General features: G+C 51.6%; 2 protein-coding genes across 3 annotated transcripts; one reads left to right on the forward strand and one right to left on the reverse strand.

Annotated features, from left to right (window-relative positions):
* Nucleotides 1–147: 147 nt before the first annotated feature.
* pld7 (phospholipase D family, member 7) lies at nt 148–11,641 on the reverse strand. 2 transcript variants are annotated; one of them, XM_079745540.1, is made up of 12 exons: nt 11,318–11,641; nt 10,453–10,560; nt 8,978–9,991; nt 8,008–8,204; nt 6,886–7,066; nt 6,359–6,473; nt 5,344–5,471; nt 3,395–3,598; nt 2,904–3,043; nt 1,753–1,918; nt 1,086–1,185; nt 148–641 (listed from the first exon to the last, which is right to left on the reverse strand). In XM_079745540.1, exons 1-12 carry the CDS (start codon nt 11,432–11,434, stop codon nt 439–441), a joined length of 2,673 nt encoding a protein of 890 aa, XP_079601666.1. In that variant the 5' UTR covers nt 11,435–11,641; the 3' UTR covers nt 148–438. The 2 variants fall into 2 exon arrangements, with proteins under 2 accessions (XP_079601666.1, XP_079601667.1); XM_079745541.1 differs by lacking the exon at nt 11,318–11,641 and adding an exon at nt 10,796–11,007.
* Nucleotides 11,642–11,766: 125 nt separating this feature from the next.
* Nucleotides 11,767–17,999, forward strand: gpr137 (G protein-coupled receptor 137). The gene is made up of 8 exons (XM_079745439.1): nt 11,767–11,972; nt 12,349–12,785; nt 13,541–13,590; nt 13,809–14,058; nt 14,608–14,757; nt 15,963–16,091; nt 16,456–16,574; nt 16,963–17,999. Exons 2-8 carry the CDS (start codon nt 12,402–12,404, stop codon nt 17,048–17,050), a joined length of 1,170 nt encoding a protein of 389 aa, XP_079601565.1. The 5' UTR covers nt 11,767–11,972; nt 12,349–12,401; the 3' UTR covers nt 17,051–17,999.
* Nucleotides 18,000–18,010: the final 11 nt, after the last annotated feature.

The raw sequence follows: 18,010 nt of genomic DNA on the forward strand, positions 1-18,010 counted from the left end.
CAATTTTTTGGTGAGCCAATGCAAGACTTGCAATGGTTCTCCACTGCAAGTCTCAGAGCAGAGACCAACTCACTGTCCTCGAGTGTAAAATCCTGCCAGCCTCTCAGTCTGAGTCCCTCACCTGCTGGTGAATGTTATTGATGCCCATAGCTTGTCCAGCCTTTTATTTTTCAAGCATAACCATGTACAGATTCTTTTGCAAACAATAAGCAAATATACAAAATGCGCCAGGCATTATAAAAAATATTCCTAACCAATCGCTTTCAAACACTTCCATATTGCGGATATCTTCAAGAAAACATTTGTAAACGGTAAATAAAAAGCCAGCAAATAGTGCCAAGTGTTCGACAGGTTTCAATGTATGCAGTAAGAAAGGCGTTCGGATGGAAGGCCGTCCGGTCGTCTGCTCAGTGGACAGACGTCTGTCCGGTCGTCTGCTTAGTGGTGGAGCAGCGGACAGATGTCTGTCCGGTCGTCGGGGAGCGCGCTGGCGTACGAGGAGGTCCAGTCCCGGTTGAACACGCCGTCCAGCTGTCCCTGTAGGGTGGCCTGGCCGGGGCCCACGGCCGAGCCCGTCTGGTTCACCACCAGCCCCACGCCCGCCGTGTGCACAAAGTAGTTCTCCGACCAGTTGGACGTACCTGGAGCACAGAGCAGCCGTTAGCTTATCATCAGGGAGCCCTGGCCTCATCCCCCCTGAGTGCCCAGGCAAGCGGGGAGTTTAAAGGGCGTCACATGCGTTGTTATTAGTGAATCAGTTACTTGGCTGAAATTTAGAATCTTGATCTTGAGCCAGCCCTGTGCTAGAATAACAGATGATCTTCATCTGGGACGGCTGATCATGGACCAAATTGCACCGAGTGTAACGTACAATGAATCTGTGAGATTTAACTAGGAATTTATTTAGTATTGAAATAAAGATTTAAATAGGTTCATGTGCTAGTCCGATGTTCCCTGGCCAATAGATTTGATAGACCAGGAATAATAAAAAACAATGAGGTTTATCTTCAACAACCAGTTCCTGTGCATGCCTGCCTGCCTGCGTGTGTGCGTGTGTTCACATGGTAGAGAGAGAGCGGGGGTACCTATGTAGGCCACGCGGTCTGTCACCATGTACTTGGCGTGGTTGACGCGAGCGTAGGGGATCTTCATCTGCTCAGGCGTCGAGGGCACTGTGAACACTTTCTGGAGGAGGGCGGGGGAAAGGGCAACTGTTAGAAGAAGGAAGGATGTGGTCGGGGCTTCCTGATCCCCGACCACATAATCGTTGAACGGTTTCAACGATTATACACGTGGCCCTTTGGTGATCGCTCCTCCTGATAGTCTGAGTGCAAACATTTACATCATCAGTGAAACAAACACAACAAAAATCCAGTTTAAAAAGGTCCCATTTTATACTACCAGGTGTGAGTGTGATTAGCCGTTACGAGCCGTTTTGAAAATGTCCCTCTACCTGTGTTTTAGTGCCATCCCAAGTGGGCGTGTCCACCTAGGTGTGTTCTGGTTAGATCAGTCTACCAGCCTACCCAGTGGACTGCAGCAAACGTTGCTGATCTATCTGTCGTACATCTAGGTGGACACGCCCACTTGTGATGTCACTAAAACACAGGTAGAGGCACGCTTTCCAAACGGCTTGCAACGGCTGATCCCCCTCACACCTGCTGGTATAATGGGTCACATTAAAGAGGGCTCCAGCCTTTAAACCCCCCAACAACACTACACGACATCTTAGTAAAGAAGCGCCCCACGCACCACGTCGACGCGGCAGCCCAGCGGCGGGCGACGCAGGACGCTCAGCGACTGCAGGAAGACGAACATGGTGGGCGGCGACTGCGGCCAGCAGCTCACCAGCAGCTTGACCTCCACGCCGCGCATACACGCTGCCTCACGCAGCGCCGAGTCGATGGCGGGCCAGAACCTGAAGCCATGGCAACCACAGAGGAGAGAGAAATAAAGAGATGAACCGGGAGAGGGTCAGGTTGGACTGGGAGAGGGTCAGGTTGGACTGGGAGAGGTTCAGGTTGGACTGGGAGAGGGTCAGGTTGGACTGGGAGAGGTAGAACTGGGAGAGGGACAGGTTGAACTGGGAGAGGGACAGGTTGAACTGGGAGAGGGTATGGTTGAACTGGGAGAGGGTCAGGTTGAACTGGGAGAGGGTCAGGTTGGACTGGGAGAGGGACAGGTTGAACTGGGAGAGGGTCAGGTTGAACTGGGAGAGGGTCAGTTTGAACTGGGAGAGGGTCAGGTTGAACTGGGAGAGGGTCAGGTTGAACTGGGAGAGGGTATGGTTGAACTGGGAGAGGGTCAGGTTGAACTGGGAGAGGGTATGGTTGAACTGGGAGAGGGTCAGGTTGCACTGGGAGAGGGTCAGGTTGCACTGGGAGAGGATCAGGTTGCACTGGGAGAGGGTCAGGTTGCACTGGGAGAGGGTCAGGTTGAACTGGGAGAGGGTCAGGTTGAACTGGGAGAGGGTCAGGTTGCACTGGGAGAGGGTCAGGTTGGACTGGGAGAGGTTGAACTGGGAGAGGGTCAGGTTGCACTGGGAGAGGGTCAGGTTGCACTGGGAGAGGGTCAGGTTGCGCTGGGAGAGGGTATTGTTGCACTGGGAGAGGGTCAGGTTGGACTGGGAGAGGTTGAACTGGGAGAGGGTCAGGTTGCACTGGGAGAGGGTATTGTTGCACTGGGAGAGGGTGAACTGGGAGAGGGTCAGGTTGGAATGGGAGAGGGTCAGGTTGGACTGGGAGAGGGTGAACTGGGACAGGGTCAGGTTGCACTGGGAGAGGGTCAGGTCAGGGTGCATGAGGCCGTTGACGGATGTGTTGCGTGCGCTCCATGGGTCATATAGGACTGCTCGTACGCTGGAGTGTAGGACAAGACGGTGCCTGAAGGTGCTGCTCGCTTACCGGCCCGGCACAGAGAACTGGGAGGACGGGAGGAAGTCCATGACGGAGATGTGGACGAAGCTGCGGGCGTCAGAGATGACGGACAGGATGGCCCAGAGGTCGTCTGTGCGGCCGCGGGCTGTGATCTGGGGCGGGGCGCTCTGAGGGGAAACAGATAGAATAGGATGAGTGACGTGAATCAAGACATGCAGCTCGTGTGTTATCAGCTGTGGGACTGCACAAAGGCTAACTGATATTTTATTTATTAGGCTATGTTCAAGTAGTTCTGACTTTAACAAGATGTGCGATTTTTGTCCCATAAGATGTGCTTCAAACATAAGGGTCAATGGGTTGCTCTGAAGGTGAATGAATGGGTCTATGGATGGGTGATAGATGGGTGAATGTGAGGCATTAATAAGTGCTTTTGAGTGGCCACCACAGGTCAGAATAGTGTCATATAAAAGCAGTCCAACCACACACACACACACACACACACCAAATAAGACACTCACAGACAGATAGACGCGTGCAGGAACGCCGTTGAGGCTCAGGTTCAGTGGCTGCTGGGCGCTGGACAGAGCCGATAGGCGGGCCGGCCAATAGGGCGGCAGAGAGACGTTTTTCTCCGCCCCCAAGCTCCAGTAGACCCCGAAGATACGCGCAGCGTCCTGGGCCAGGCAGCTGCAGTCCTCCACGGACACGCCCACCTCCTTCACCTGGGGCGGGACCGGGGGTTAGAACGCATGACTAAGGAAACCGTTCCCGATAATGTTGAACAGATAAGCAAAGTCTGTTCAATGCAAATCAGTGAGCGTGTCAAAGCAGCCGTTATTAAAGCCGTTATTAAAGCCTAAACCAGTCGTTGATATATGCAACAGCCCCGGGCGAATGTGCCGTAGACCTCATACAGGAATGATGCAAATAACTGCCACAGACGAAGTGCCAGTGTAGCCCACACACCCTACTGATCCGAAATGTACAGCATAACCCAGTTATAATAATAATAATAATATTAAATGGGGCTTATATAGCGCTTTTCTAGGACTCTAAGTCTCTTTACACTGAGGGGCGGTGGTAGTAAAACAAACAACAGACATACAGCACAGACACACCGGTGGATGGGGGGGCTAAGAGAAGGCAGTAGAGATAAGATGGGTCTTGAGGGGGGATTGGAAAGCTGGGAGAGACTCTGAGTCTCTGATGTCTTGGGGAAGCTGCCCTAGAGAAGGTTCTGTCCCCAATACGGCAAAGGTTATCGCCACGCATTTGTTCCTGGGTATTTAAATCCACCAATGAGCTCCATCCAATGGCTGGAGAACAGTGGGGAGTAGATTGGAAAAGGCATTCATCACAAGCATAGACTCAAACACACAAAGAGGAACGCAAATCATAGCTAGGCAGATCTGGGTCAAATGACATGCGGCTGGTTTTTACTTAACAGGCTGAATATTTATGTCCCAGGAAGATTGAGTAATGAAAAAAGTATTGAGACATTGTGGCCTTTGTTATTTAGGAAGCATATATATATCGTGGCAGACGCCAGGGAGGAGGGAGGGGAGTGGGGATTGAAGGGGGACATTGGGCAACCTGCTGGCTCCACCCCCAAGCCATACATGGACTTCCTCCCCTTAACGAGGCGAGCCTGGGGATCATTAAGCAGGGGTGCTTAAAAGAGCTAGAAAACGATAGACTAGGGAAGCTAGGGCTCGCAAAGCACAGGCAGGACCTGTGTGATCGCCTGGAAGCAAGGTACGGCCTAAGGGAAAGAGATAGGTGGAAAAGTGTTAGACTGAATTGGACTGTATGCTAGAAGAGTTGGACGACCCTTTTCCCACCCGGGTGGTTTCGGTTACTAAGTAAATAAACCATCCCTTTGAACTGCTCGCTCTGTGTTGTTTTATCTGTCCAACTTGGTGGCGTGGAAACCCCACACCCACTGGCCCGCTACTATATATATATCGCCATTTATGCAATAACTTAAGTTGCAAAAGGGGAAAAGGGAATAGCTACTGCTAGATTACTGGAAAATAAACACAATGAGTAGCGAGTAGTATGTAGTAACTAGTAGTATGAAGTAGAAAGTAGTGAGTTCTCTTTTCTGTAAGAATAGGTAAATGCTGTTAACTGCCAAATTAAATAGAATTCCATGACAACGTTGCATTTAAAAAAAGCTAAAACGGCATTGAAAGTCGTTTTCTGCTCTACTTAAGCAGATGTAAAACTTTGATACGAACCGCAGCAAACCGGTGAAGTTTCAGGTTCAACTGACAACGCCAGGAAGGGTCGTTCGTCATGTTTTTAAGTAGCACCACCAGCTGCGCTAGACGACTCTTTGAGAAAGGAATTCGGCTCTCACTATGTATACATAATGAGGGCTTTGAGGGAATTAAAGAAAGTCATCCATCAGAGTGCTGCACTAGGGCGTGTGAAGCGTGTGCTCGCTGCGCTGGGCGCTGTGTACCTGGCTGAGGGAGCGCCAGTCCATGTTGGCGCTGCCCAGGTAGAGGTGCTGCTGGTCCACCACCCACAGCTTGGTGTGCAGGATGCCCCCCGTCACGGCCTGGAGGTCCACCTCCCTCAGCTCCGCCCCTACGGCAGGGAGAAGACAGCCTTCACACGGGCCCTGGAGACGCCTGCAGCGACTCGAACTGAATATCGATATGTTGAGTAATTAGCAAATCCCCACGGGGACATCTCTGGTGGATGGCGTCTACATTTGACATGATGGATTGGCTCATACAGCCAAGTCATGCTACGGCTTATTCAGGTTTGTCATCTTGCAGGACATTGCATTTACATTTACATTTTGGGCATCTAGCAAACGTTTTATCCTTAGCAACTTACAATAAGTACATTTGTGGGAAAAAGAGAACCAATATTTTGCTGTTGGTACAGTAAGGATTACATGTTTTAAGAGATGCTCCTGTGGCGAGTTTGTTGTTAAGGAAAAGTGGACATTTCCTCAATAGCGTCAAAGAACAGCTGTATTTAAGTGTCAGACATTAAGAGCTCTACGGTGCAGACAATAAGAGCGCTACGGTGCAGACACTAAGAGCTCTATGGTGCAGACAATAAGAGCTCTATGGTGCAGACAATAAGAGCTCTACGGTGCAGACAATAAGAGCTCTACGGTGCAGACATTAAGAGCTCCACGGTGCAGACATTAAGAGCTCCACGGTGCAGACAATAAGAGCTCCACGGTGCAGACATTAAGAGCTCCACGGTGCAGACACTAAGAGCTCCACGTGCAGACATTAAGAGCTCTACAGTTCAGACATTAAGAGCTCCACGGTGCAGACATTAAGAGCTCCACGGTGCAGACATTAAGAGCTTCACGGTGCAGACATTAAGAGTGGCGCAGTGCAGACATTAAGAGCTCCACGGTGCAGACACTAAGAGCTCTACGGTGCAGACATTAAGAGCTCTAGGGTGCAGACATTTAAAGTGGCGCAGGGCAGACAGTCAGCTCAACCTACCGGCGGCGGCCAGGGCGGCCGTGTCCACGGTGGAGCTCTGAGGCGCGTTGACGGCAACCTGCAGCCGCACCCCTCTGGCCGGGAGCCGGCTCAGCTGCTGGAACACCTCCCGCCCCTGGAGACAGTCACCCACACGGGACACGGTCATCAGTCACTACTCACTGCTCACCATGTTGGGTGGGTTTGGATTTCAGAGTTCACAGCAGGTCAAATGTATATTTTGTATAATATTAATATACTGGCATATAGCAATTAATTGGACCTACTGTAAACTTGAAATAAACACGATATAATATTAAGTTCTTAAAATTAGCATTTATTATGAACCAACAGGCTTAAGAATAGTATGGAGGTGACAAAACAATATCGTATCACATTTTTTTATTGAATGAAACGCAATGAAAGTACATTTAACGCCATTTAAATCCTGCCACTCTTATACCGACACACAAACGCATAACTATCCCTAATTCTGTAACGACCAAACATGTGTGAAGAGAGCTAACAACACCAGAGCACGCACAGACCTGGGCGTCAGTGGGGTCGGGGTGGTCCTCGTGGTCTCTCAGCGTCACGTAGAACCCAGCGATCGACAGTGAGCCTCTGGTCCGGCCCAGGAGACGCAGCCAGGTCTCGGAGATGCTGGGCAGGGGGCCAGGGACGCCGGAGGGGTACAGACCGACGGGGACGCTCTCCACCAGATGCACGCTGAGAGGGGGGACGGCAGGGTTTTATACCGCAACGTCGTTGAATACCTGATTCTGATTGGTCGATTACGTTCCCAGGGTGTGCGTTGCTTCACCCCTGCCTTTAACAGCGTCTGTCCGCTACCAATCTTAAAACAGTCAAACAACCGTCACACAGTTCAAATACAATATTCAAAAATATAATTAAAATTTCATCTAAAGAAAAATATTTTAAAAAGAACGACCTGATTACACTCTCGACCGCATTCCTTCCTACTTGTATTTGAGCGGATGTCCATGCAACATTCAATACTTTCCTTGTATTGGTGTAAATATATAAAGGGATCCATAATAGCAACAGCAAAACTAAGGTATGGGTATTCAAAAGAATAACCAACTGAATAATAACTGATGCAGAATAACCACTGCCACTTAATATTCAACACTTGAACCTGTTTCAAACATGCTGGGTTGAGAGTATCTTATCTCACAAGATAGGATTCAGCTCATTGTAAATCAAATCAACACCACAGGGCAAAACAAGTGAATAACCGTCCTTTAAAGCGGTGATGTTATCCCACCAGGCGGAGTGTGATCAGCCATTACCAGCCATTTAAAAATAAGCCTTTTCCTGTGTTTTAGTGACATCAGAAGTGGGTGTGTCCACCTAGATGTATGACGGACAGATGAGCAACATTTGCCACAGTCCACTGGGTAGGCACGTTGACCGATCTATCCAGCATACATCTAGGTGGACACGCCCACTAGTGATGTCACCAGGGCACAGGGAAAGACCGATTTTCAAACGGCTTGTAACGGCTAATCAGCCCCAGACCTGGTGGCATGAAATCCCCCCTGTAAATCAGCAATGTTCATGGGGGTGAAGTGAGCCAAAGCCACTAGTGAAGTCAGCAGAGGCCGCTCGTTTTCACAAACTGCCATGGCCCCGGCCCCCCTCCTCACCGGCAGTCTGCGCTGCAGGGCTCCCCGGCCAGGCCCCAGCCCTCCAGGCCCTCTTGGCGGTGCATCTCCAGCTGGGCCAGCAGGTGGTCCGTGGAGCGGGGCAGGCCGTAGTGCCAGGCGTGCTGCCCCAGGCCCCCTACCAGCAGCAGGGTGGCGGGCAGCAGGCAGAACAGGACCAAGCTGCAGCAGCCGGACCTCTGGGGAAACATCAACAGAAGAGAGACCGACTGAGTCTGGGAGGAGGAGGGGGGGGTAGGCCATGTGACTGGAGGGTGGTAGGAAAGAACTCAAGCAACACAAGTCAAGTGAAGACACCGGAGGGATAAAAACAACAGCTGCATGCCAAAGCTGTTCAGACAGGGCGGGGTCCATTCCATTCCCCACCAGTGCTGCAGATGCACTACTTCCCAGTGCTATCGATGTTATTAGAAGCAGCCTTATGATAAACACCCATTCCTCAATGAAACCATGAACCAAGGCATCTGCAGAACGCTGTCCTGTGGATCTTTGGCCTCTCCTCCTGCTGTCGCCAACTAGTGGCTGGAGACAGGTGGTGGTCGCAGCATAGAGCAATAACAACGGTGGCTAGACTCTGCCTAGCCATCCCCTTTCCACGCACTTATTGTATGTTTGTACGTCCTGCCACTTAAAAATAGTACTTGGCATTGTGTAGAATCTTCTCCTAGCTATCTTTATTATACGGGGAATGGGTTATGCTAGCGATTGCTAGATCTTGGCCCTTGGTTCTATGAACATCCTCACTGTACGGACACCGATATATTGTTTCACTTTCTTCTGACAAAGGGACTTATTGTAAGTCGCTCTGGATAAAAGCATCTGCTAAATGCCCTAACATTTAAACGCATCAGACACTGTTTTGGTACCTGCTACCCAACATCTACAGATGTGCACGTTCCCTCCCAGCCATCCCTCCTCTCCCATCCGTCTTACCAAACACCGAGAGACCCACCTTGGCTGCGGGGCTGCTCCGCTCGGCGGCAGCGGGCTTTTTCCTCTGGGACCCAGCGGGGGGTTTGGTGGCTTGGTGCAGCTCACACCTGACCTCCGCAGGGGCGGCCCGCCGGCGGAGACCCTCCGCCTGGGGGGCGCGCTGTTGGCGCCCGCTCCCGCTCTCTGCAACCGACTGGGACGGACTCCTCAGGGCGGGCTTCTCAGCCTCGGCGTCTCGGACCGGCTCAGAGTCTCGGACCGGCTCAGAGTCTCGGACCGGCTCAGGGTCTCGGACCGGCTCAGGGTCTCGGACCGGCTCAGGGTCTCGGACCGGCTGAGGGTCCTGGACCTCTGGTTCCCCTCCCTCTGGTTCCTCCAGCGCCGGGTCGTACCTCCAGGGCTCCGACCCCCAGGGCGGCAGCTCGTCTGCGATGTCGATGGCCCCGGCCAGGTCCCACAGCTCCCTGGGGGCGGGGGTCACGTCCTCCCGGTAGGCCTGCGTGTCTCCGTCACGGAGGCCCATCCAGCCCACAGGGGCCCCCTCCACCCCCCGGGCCCCCGGCGCCTCGGTGAGGCCAAGGGGCGGGGCCTCCTCCGGCTCCTCCTGCACCCGGGGGTTAGCCCTCAGGAAGGGGCGCGGCGTCAGGGTCAGGTACTGGTACGGCTCTGGAGCCCTGGGGCCCTCGGCGGGCGGCGTCGGGGCCGGCTCTGCGCTGGCCGATCTGGGAAGCAGGGTGCTGATCGGCTGATGGTGGTGGGGGGCGGCGGCGGCTGGCTCCCGCGCCCCGGGGAGCTTCGACTTCGGCACGTCGGCGGAAGGGGCCGGGGGCTCCTTCCTGGGGAGGGGCGACTCGGCGCTTTGGCCCCCCCCGGGGGCCCGCTTCTTGCCCAGGCTGCTCTGGAAGGTGGGGATCCGGGAGACCAGCGTCTTGCCCCCCCTGCGGCTCATCTCCTCGCGCTCCTCCAGGTCTCTGGCGGCGTTCTCCTCGTCAGGCGAGAGGCGGTCGAGGAGAACAGCGCACGACCACGGAACCTACGACGCAGTCTGATTAGATGGCTGGATTGCGCCACAACCACAACACACACATAGATGTAAATAGGGAGGACGTGTTATACTGGTTATGAGCAGCTATAGACAGAGGATCATACTAGTAATACTGTACCAGTACCAGGAGGATCAAAGACTACTGCACCAGGAATCGTTACATTTGTCGATGCAAACAAGTGATTACTTTATTTAAATTGTTCACAGGACAATCAGAATGTAAGTAGAATGTAACTTTGATCAGATGTCACTTACCCCGAAAACAACACGCTAAGCTCCCTCTAAACAAACAGACTGCCTGCCGTAATGTGACAGATGTCGACAGCCTAACAACATTTCCCTCTAGATGTGTCATCATGCCGGGTCTGCCCCTCCCAATCAACCGAGAGGCTAGGCCTGCTTCTGGCCGCATTGCACCCTCTGTCTCGGTGCCAGGGAATTCAAATTACCCGAGCGTCCTTCCCCTGTTCCACTGCGTCATCAGCCGGAGGCAGGTGAGCGTCCTTCGGCTCCATCTCCGGCCTGTCCTCCGGCTCACTGTCCGTCACATCTGGGTCCTGTAGGAGGAAGAGGAAACGCGTCCAGTCCTTACTCTTAGAGCCAAACATCCAAACCGCATCTTGCCACTAAAGCATCACCCAGTTAATGTGCATTTCAGAGTTAGGCGGACTGCAGCACAGCGAGGGGGAGCGGACGATTTAAGATCTAATGTTTTGAAAGTATTCAACATTAAGGCGAGAGAGTTTACTAAATCATAACATTAACCGCAGTACTGCGTGGTTCTAAACTTACCATGGTCGCTCCGCCTTCACTTTCAGTCTGACGACGCGGCGCAGAAAACAAAGAATTCACCTAAACGTTCAATAAACAGTGAAAACTAACCTTTCCTAACGCTCAAACTACCGCTCATCACGGCGCTGGCTGCTCTTAACGCTTTAGAAGGGTTTCTGCAGGAGGGAGTTCAGTACGGACTTCCTCTCTCTCTCTCTCTCTCTCTCTGTCTGTGTCGGTGTCTCTCTCTCTCTCTCTGTTTGTCTGGCTGCAGGCCACCTGGTCCACGAGCGACGTGGCGGCGCGCAGAGCGGTGAGGAAGAGGAAGGCTGCAGCCTTCCTCTTCCTCTAACCGCTTGCGGAGGTGGAGGTGGGTGTATTTGGGTGGGTGGGTGTAGTGTATGATAAACCATGTCTAACACATCCAAATATACATGTGTGTGTCAAACTACACACTATGTAGTTGTTTAACACACATGCTGGCGGTTAATGAATGGGTGAATGTGAGGCGTTAATAAGTGCTTTTGAGTGGCAATTACCCACCTCCACGAGCGGCCGTCTGGCGGCTCCTTTAAGGCGCGAGGACCTCCTCGGTCTCCAGGTTTCTCCCCCCTCGCCGCTACTGGCCTCCAGCCTGACGCGGAGCTTCCTCCTCTCCATGTCCGAACTAACGTCCCCTTAGTTGAAGCTGTTCGTATAGCGACTATCAAATTAAAAAATAAGGACGAGACAAGTTTACTACGTGGAGCGGTTGCGTGCCGGTACACTTTGCATCTTTGTTATTAAATCTTGTTCATCTTTAAAAATCGTGATTTGAATTAAAAAAAAACGGCAAGGATTTTTTAAAGTCAACAACATCTCCTACGCAACGAGGAATTCAAGCAGTCGCGGTTTCCTGAAGCCGCTGATTTGCGGAGGAGACGTGCAGTCCCCGCCCACACGGTGCAGGCCCCGCCCACACGGCGCAGCCTAACCCAGGGCGGAAGTGAAGGTCTGAACAACAAACCTCAGGCGTGAACTATCTGACGGCTTACCAACCACTGCTCTCCACCAAGAAGCGTTTAGAGCGGCCGGTGAGACCCCCGCTAGGATGAGGGTCACTCCCCGCTAGAGGTGAAGGATAACGGAGGAGATTCACCGGCTGACAGACAACACATGAGATCACTCCGCCTCCAGTGAGCTGGACCCTCAGGCTAAAGTACGTTTTTTTCTGCTGCCGGTTGACATGTTGTTGTCACCACGGAGATTAGATTTAAACTGTGTAGTGACGCTAAAGACCATGGCTATATCTACAGTGGTGTGTATAAATACCTTCTGTTTATCTTGCAATGCTAAAATTACACAGATTAGATGGATTATTCATAATCCGTATTACTTATCTATAATTGATACTGTGGTCAAATCGGCCCACAGAGGATCCCCTTCTGAACGTAGATCCATAGATAACAGTGAGGTGTGTGTGTGTGTGTCCTCCGACGCTGTGTTGGTGATAAGGTGTAGACCCGTCCTCTCCCTCTTCATAATGTGGGTGACTGAGCTCAAACTTATTTACCATATTGTACTTTCTCTCTTAGATGCGTGGTCATTAATCTGGACCCAGGAGGACATTCTGACCAGCAGACCCACAATGCTCCCCGGGCTGACCTCAGAGGGGGCTCCGGCCCCCCTGGGCCCCCAGCCCACCCCGGTGGCCCTGCGTCCCGCGGTGGCTCCGGCGGTGCAGCTGGGCTTCACGGCGCTCTACACGGCGCTCTACGCCCTGCTCTTCCTGGCGGTCTACGCCCAGCTGTGGCTGCTGCTGCTCTCAAGGCACAAGCGGCTCAGCTTCCAGAGCGTGTTCCTGTTCCTGTGCCTGCTCTGGGCGGCGCTGCGCACCACGCTCTTCTCCTTCTACTTCCAGAACTCTCTGGAGGCTAACCGGCTGCCCATGGCTGTGTACTGGCTCTTCTATTGCTGCCCGGTGTGCCTGCAGTTCTTCACTCTGAGCCTCATCAACACCTACTTCACCCAGGTGAGGCGGGGGCCAGGCGAAGCAGAGGAGCGGACCACGGCTGGGTTGCGACAGACGAGATTGCGGAGTTTGATAATGTTTATGAAAAAGCATAAGGGCGGAGGATAAGGAAATCAAGCACGGGGTTGGAGAGACTAGGCATTTTGGAACTGCCAAGCAGGTACGGTCGCTGCTTGGCAGATGTTACAATTTCACTGTCTTGCCTGTGTAAAACCGAGGGGGTATATTCCCCCTTCGTCGAGGAGCTCTGCTAGTTCGCACCATCTTTCCCCGTCTTCGTTAAATGCGACTGCATCACCTTCTCTCCCATGATGGTCAGCAACTCGCGGATTTCATCGAACTACTCATGTTGATATTGCTGCGTGGCCTCTGTTGTCTTGACGACCAGTTAACCTGCTGTCTCTCAGCTGTTTCCTGATTTTAAAACTCCCGGCTCTGGGTCATTTTACGTCATCAACACCTCTACCCAAGTCCTGCCCCTGGGTACTGCGATGCCATCTAATCAAAATTGCATCAAAATTAAACCCCCAATATGTGTAGGGTCTGAGAGGGTAAATCGGGGTGCCTAATGAAGACGTCACATTACCTCGGTCAGTGTGAACTCGCGGATCATGCCGGGAAAAAGTTTCAAATTAGACATATTTGGCAGTGTAACTGATGAGTGTTTCTACATGAACATGTTGGATAGTTTAATCTGATCCAAAAGTATTTGCTAGGTTCTAACCGAGTGCGTTCTCGGTTTCTCTCGTTCCCAGGTGCTGCTCAAAGTGAAGGATCTGCAACGGGAAGACGTGAACAAACTGATGTGAGTTCAACAGCTTCTGTCAAACCCAGTGTCACACCCAGTGTAGATCCTAGTGTGAAGTAGATCCCCAGAGAACAGTGAGGTCTGTCTGTCTGTCTGTCTGTCTGTCTGTCTGTCTGTCTGTCTGTCTGTCTGTCTGTCTGTGTGTGTCTGTGTGTGTGCGTGTGTCCTCCACCACTGTGTCGACGGTAAGGCGTCCTCCTCTCCCTCTCCACCAGGTGGGTGACGCGGTGTGCGTACGGCGCCCTGAGCCTCCTCTTCCTGTGCGTGAACGTGGCGTGCGGGGCCCTTGGCCGGCGTGGCGGCGGCGGCGAGGGCCCCGGGGCCGCGGAGCGCGCCTGGAGCCTGGTGCTTGTGCGCGTGCTGGTCAACGACCTGCTGTTCCTGCTGGAGGCCGTGGTGCTGGCTGCCATGCTGCTGCTGCTCAGTAGGCACTCCCGCCCCAACGGGGCGCCTCTCCACAGCAGGGTGAGGGGCGGGGGAAGTCTGTGTGTGGGGGTTGGGGGGTTTGGATGTCTGGATGTGTGTGTGTGGGGGGGGGGGGGGGGGGGGGTGGCTGGCCGGTGCTGGATGTGAAGATTTACAGAAAGGGATGGACTAATGCTTTCTGATATTGTGAAGCTCTTAGTTTGTTTTATCTATATTGTCATAATGGGCATAACTACAGACATGGATGGTTAATGAATAAACAGGCTACACCCAAACAATTAGAATAATAACATGATGCAGTATTAACTCAAGATAACGACAATGAAGTCACAAAAACTATGACTTCGTAAATATTATTATAGGTATGTTACATCGCTGTAAAATGGGTGTTTTGAGTACCATTGACCGATCTTATAGTCCTCCAAAGTCAACATTGTTTTTTTCTGTTATTTACTGTGTGTGTGTGTGTGTGTGTGTGTGTGTGTGTGTGTGTGTGTGTGTGTGTGTGTGTGTGTGTGTGTGTGTGTGTGTGTGTGTGTGTGTGTGTGTGTGTGTGTGTGTGTGTGTGTGTGTGTGTGTCCCCCTCAGTGCCCGTCCCTGTGTGTCACTGCTGCCCTGGGGGCAGCGGTCATCCTGCTGTTCGCCAGCAGGGGGTGCTACAACCTGACGGTGCTGGTGCTGTCGCGGGACCATCGCGTAGAGGCGTACGACCTCGACTGGTACAACATCTCAGATCAGGTAATAGCCAGCCTGGGGTTGATGGTTGGAATCTGTGACATGCGGGTTAAACCACAGCTTTGTGCATCTAGTTAAAGATCCCATATCATGCTATTTTGGAAGTACATTTTGAGCTGTTTCACATACTAATTGAGGGGCCTTCTCGGTGGGCGCGAATACTGCCCCTGGCTCCGACTTAGGTTTTTCTAGCTTAGCAGACGTAAAACATTTATACACACGTCATATAACTAAAAAAGCAAAGGGAAAAGCAGAAAACAACCTTTAAAAATAGTGCTTAGCATCGGGTTAGCATCTTATCCTAGCTGTCTTTGTTGTATACGGGGAATGGGTTAACCTAGCCATTGTCGGTGCTTGATACTTGTTTCTATGAACATCCTAATACTGTACCGCCAGCGATGTGTTTTTCTTTCTTCTGTTCTGACAAATGTACTTATTGTAAGTCGCTGTGTTTAAGAGCGTCTGCTAAATGCCCTGAATGTAAAAGTAAATTAAGTTGTCGTATTAAGTATTTTCTGTGTCTCAAATGTACCATTCGTAATACATTGAGTGTAGTGTACATTTGCTTTAATAGAGTGTGAATCATTTCAACAACCAAAGTCTGCTCGTTCTATAGCATAGTACAATCTGGCAAATTCCTCACCCCTTGATCTCAGAACTATTATTTATATCTGGACCCATCAGTAGTCGGGACTCCAGTCACGCTACCTTGCAAGGCAGAGGGTTTGAGAGATCTGGATCTCAAGAGGTTCCTGCTTGCAAGGCTTTAAGTTATGCGCTAGTGGCCTGACCATAGGTATGGACCAATCAGAGTCTCATGCGGAACCATGTGATCCACCTGATACCTACCATACAACTACTACTGCCAAGATTCCATCTGGCTCAAGATGAGACATGTTATCTTTTTATCTCATTGTTCCTTTCAATAGCTTCCTTTAGCCCATTGTAGCCCTATCAGCTCCAGGAATCCCCTACTTATGGCCTGGGCTTGTGTTTGTCTCCCCCTGCTGACGCCTTGTGTTTGTCTCCCCCCTGGCCTTTTGTTTCTCTCCCCCTACTGACGCCCTGGCCTTGTGTTTTTCTCCCCCCTGGCCTTGTCTCCCCCTTGTGTTTGTTGCCCCCTGATGACGCCTTGTGTTTGTCGCCCCCTGCTGACGCCTTGTGTTTGTCGCCCCCTGCTGACGCCTTGTGTTTGTCGCCCCCTGCAGGCGGACCTGCGCAGTGAGCTGGGCGACCGGGGCTACCTGGCTTTCTGCACCATCCTCCTCATCTGGGAGCTGCTGCCCACCACGCTGCTGCTGGTCATATTCCGGGTGCGGTGGCCGGCTCAGGAGGCGGTGAGTGTCTCCGCTCAGGAGGGAGGAGGGTCATGATGTGTAGCATTATCCCAGTCTACTGGGCGGCATATGGCTCAGGGGGTAGAGAGGGTTGGCTGGTAACCGGAGGGTCGCTAGTTCAATCCCTGGCTCCTCCTAGTGTCGCGGTGTCCCTGAGCAAGGCGCCTCACCCTGACCGCTCCCGACGAGCCGGCCGTCGCCCTGCGTGGTCGACACGGCCGTCGGTGGTGAATGTGTGCATGAATGGGTGAACGTGAGGCAGTATTGTAAAGCGCTTTGAGTGGCCCCTGGTCAGAAACACGCTGTGTAAATGCAGTCCATTAACGGTTTGCCGCCACGTAATGAAAAGGAATCCCCCTCCCAGCCCAGCAGTATGGCCGTCCACCCCAGAGCTCGGCCCAGGCCGTACTTCTTCGACCACCCCCAGGGCAGTGAGGACGGCCCCCCGGTGCCCTGGGCTCACAGCGCGCGGCCTCAGTCCAGGTACCCTGCCAGGCTCCAGTGGTGTGCTCTACTTGTTGTCGTGTACTTGTGTGACCTCCTGTTGCTCAGTTTGTTTCTCTGCCTGTTGAGGATGAATTCAAACGTGATCTCTCTGTAGACGTTAATCATTAAGTACGGCAGAACACAGCCCCTTATACAAACTAAACACACATACACGCACCTTGGGAGACAAACATGGGTGTGGCTCAGCACACGAATGATGGGTCTGCTCCTTTTAATGTACCAGGGCACAGCAGACTGAGTCTACTACCCTACTGGTACATAACAGCAGACCCGTCATTAGTGTTACGGCAGCCCTGTGTTTGCCCTCTGTGACAGAGATGTATTGTTTGAGGGTAACTCTGGTGATCTGCCCCCTTTCATTCAGCTGGTACGGCTCAGAGACCACCCCTCTCCTGTTCGCCAGTAACCCCCCCGCCCAGGACCACTCGTTGTACTCCACCCCTAACAACTGAGCCTGGTGCCGGGGCAGGAGACACAATCACCATCAGCGCCGCGCTCTGCCTGCAGTACTACGCCCTGCCAGCAGGGCTTTGCACTTTAAACCTCAGGGAACCGCCTCGATGCCGAATGCACACGGTGTGGTTAAGCTTCGGACCAAAACGGCACAACGGCGAGAGATATGTAACTTCAAGGGTACAAAGCCTTAATTGTAGCTCACTTTTCTTTTCTTGAAGACGTACATTTTAGTTTTTTTTCTTATAGTTTTTAATAGATCTGTCAAACAGGTGAACCTTCACCACTTGTTATTTAATTTTTCTTTAGTATAAACCTGGTTCCTGCTGCCGCTACATATTCTACCAATTAGCAACACAGCTCATGTGCTGTGTTTGTGCTCCGATTCCAACGACTGTATTGTTGTGGTCTATCATATACTACATGTTATCTGGACCCCTTTTTAACGACTTAATGAATCATACAATTTGGGGACCTTTCTCATGATGCCATGTCTAACTTCCTTAATACCTGTGCTGTTGGAACTTTCTCCTAAAAGTGTGCTTTAGATAATTAATATAATTGACTTGGTTGTTTTTTTTCATTTAAATAGATTGTAAATTATAACTTATTTTCTAAGTTAATGCTTTTTTCGTATCTATGAAACCTCAAATAATTCCTCTAATGCACTGCTGTATGGTTGTTATGAGTCTTAAGGTTTACCTGTTCAACAGGATGCAACACACACAATGACAGCAAAACATTTCAGTGCATAATTCATTTATTGCCCTTGTCATTTATTGCACTGATATTTGGGAAAGCTAAAATGAGGCCCATGATCCACAGTGAGTAAGAATGCATTACCTTTCTGTGGGTGAATCTGAAGCAAATTCTCTACCTATTATTTATAAATCAGTGTTGTACATTCACACAAATAAAGAGCCAGTTTACAAAATTTCAACCCAACGATGTGTTTCTTG

The sequence above is a fragment of the Pollachius pollachius genome (assembly GCF_949987615.1).
Source record: "Pollachius pollachius genome assembly, chromosome: 10".
In the NCBI taxonomy this organism is placed as follows: domain Eukaryota; kingdom Metazoa; phylum Chordata; class Actinopteri; order Gadiformes; family Gadidae; genus Pollachius; species Pollachius pollachius.

Excerpts from the sequence above, each read along its gene's own strand:
- gpr137 (XM_079745439.1), top strand. The coding sequence starts at position 12,402 with ATGCTCCCCGGGCTGACCTCAGAGGGGGCTCCGGCCCCCCTGGGCCCC. Across the intron at positions 14,059-14,607 it reads GGGCGCCTCTCCACAGCAGG|TGCCCGTCCCTGTGTGTCAC; the intron begins GTGAGGGGCGGG and ends TGTCCCCCTCAG. Across the intron at positions 14,758-15,962 it reads GGTACAACATCTCAGATCAG|GCGGACCTGCGCAGTGAGCT; the intron begins GTAATAGCCAGC and ends CGCCCCCTGCAG.
- pld7 (XM_079745540.1), bottom strand. The coding sequence starts at position 11,434 with ATGGAGAGGAGGAAGCTCCGCGTCAGGCTGGAGGCCAGTAGCGGCGAG. Across the intron at positions 1,919-2,903 it reads CAGTTCTCTGTGCCGGGCCG|GTTCTGGCCCGCCATCGACT; the intron begins GTAAGCGAGCAG and ends CCATGGCTTCAG. Across the intron at positions 1,186-1,752 it reads TGGGCTGCCGCGTCGACGTG|AAAGTGTTCACAGTGCCCTC; the intron begins GTGCGTGGGGCG and ends GCCCTCCTCCAG.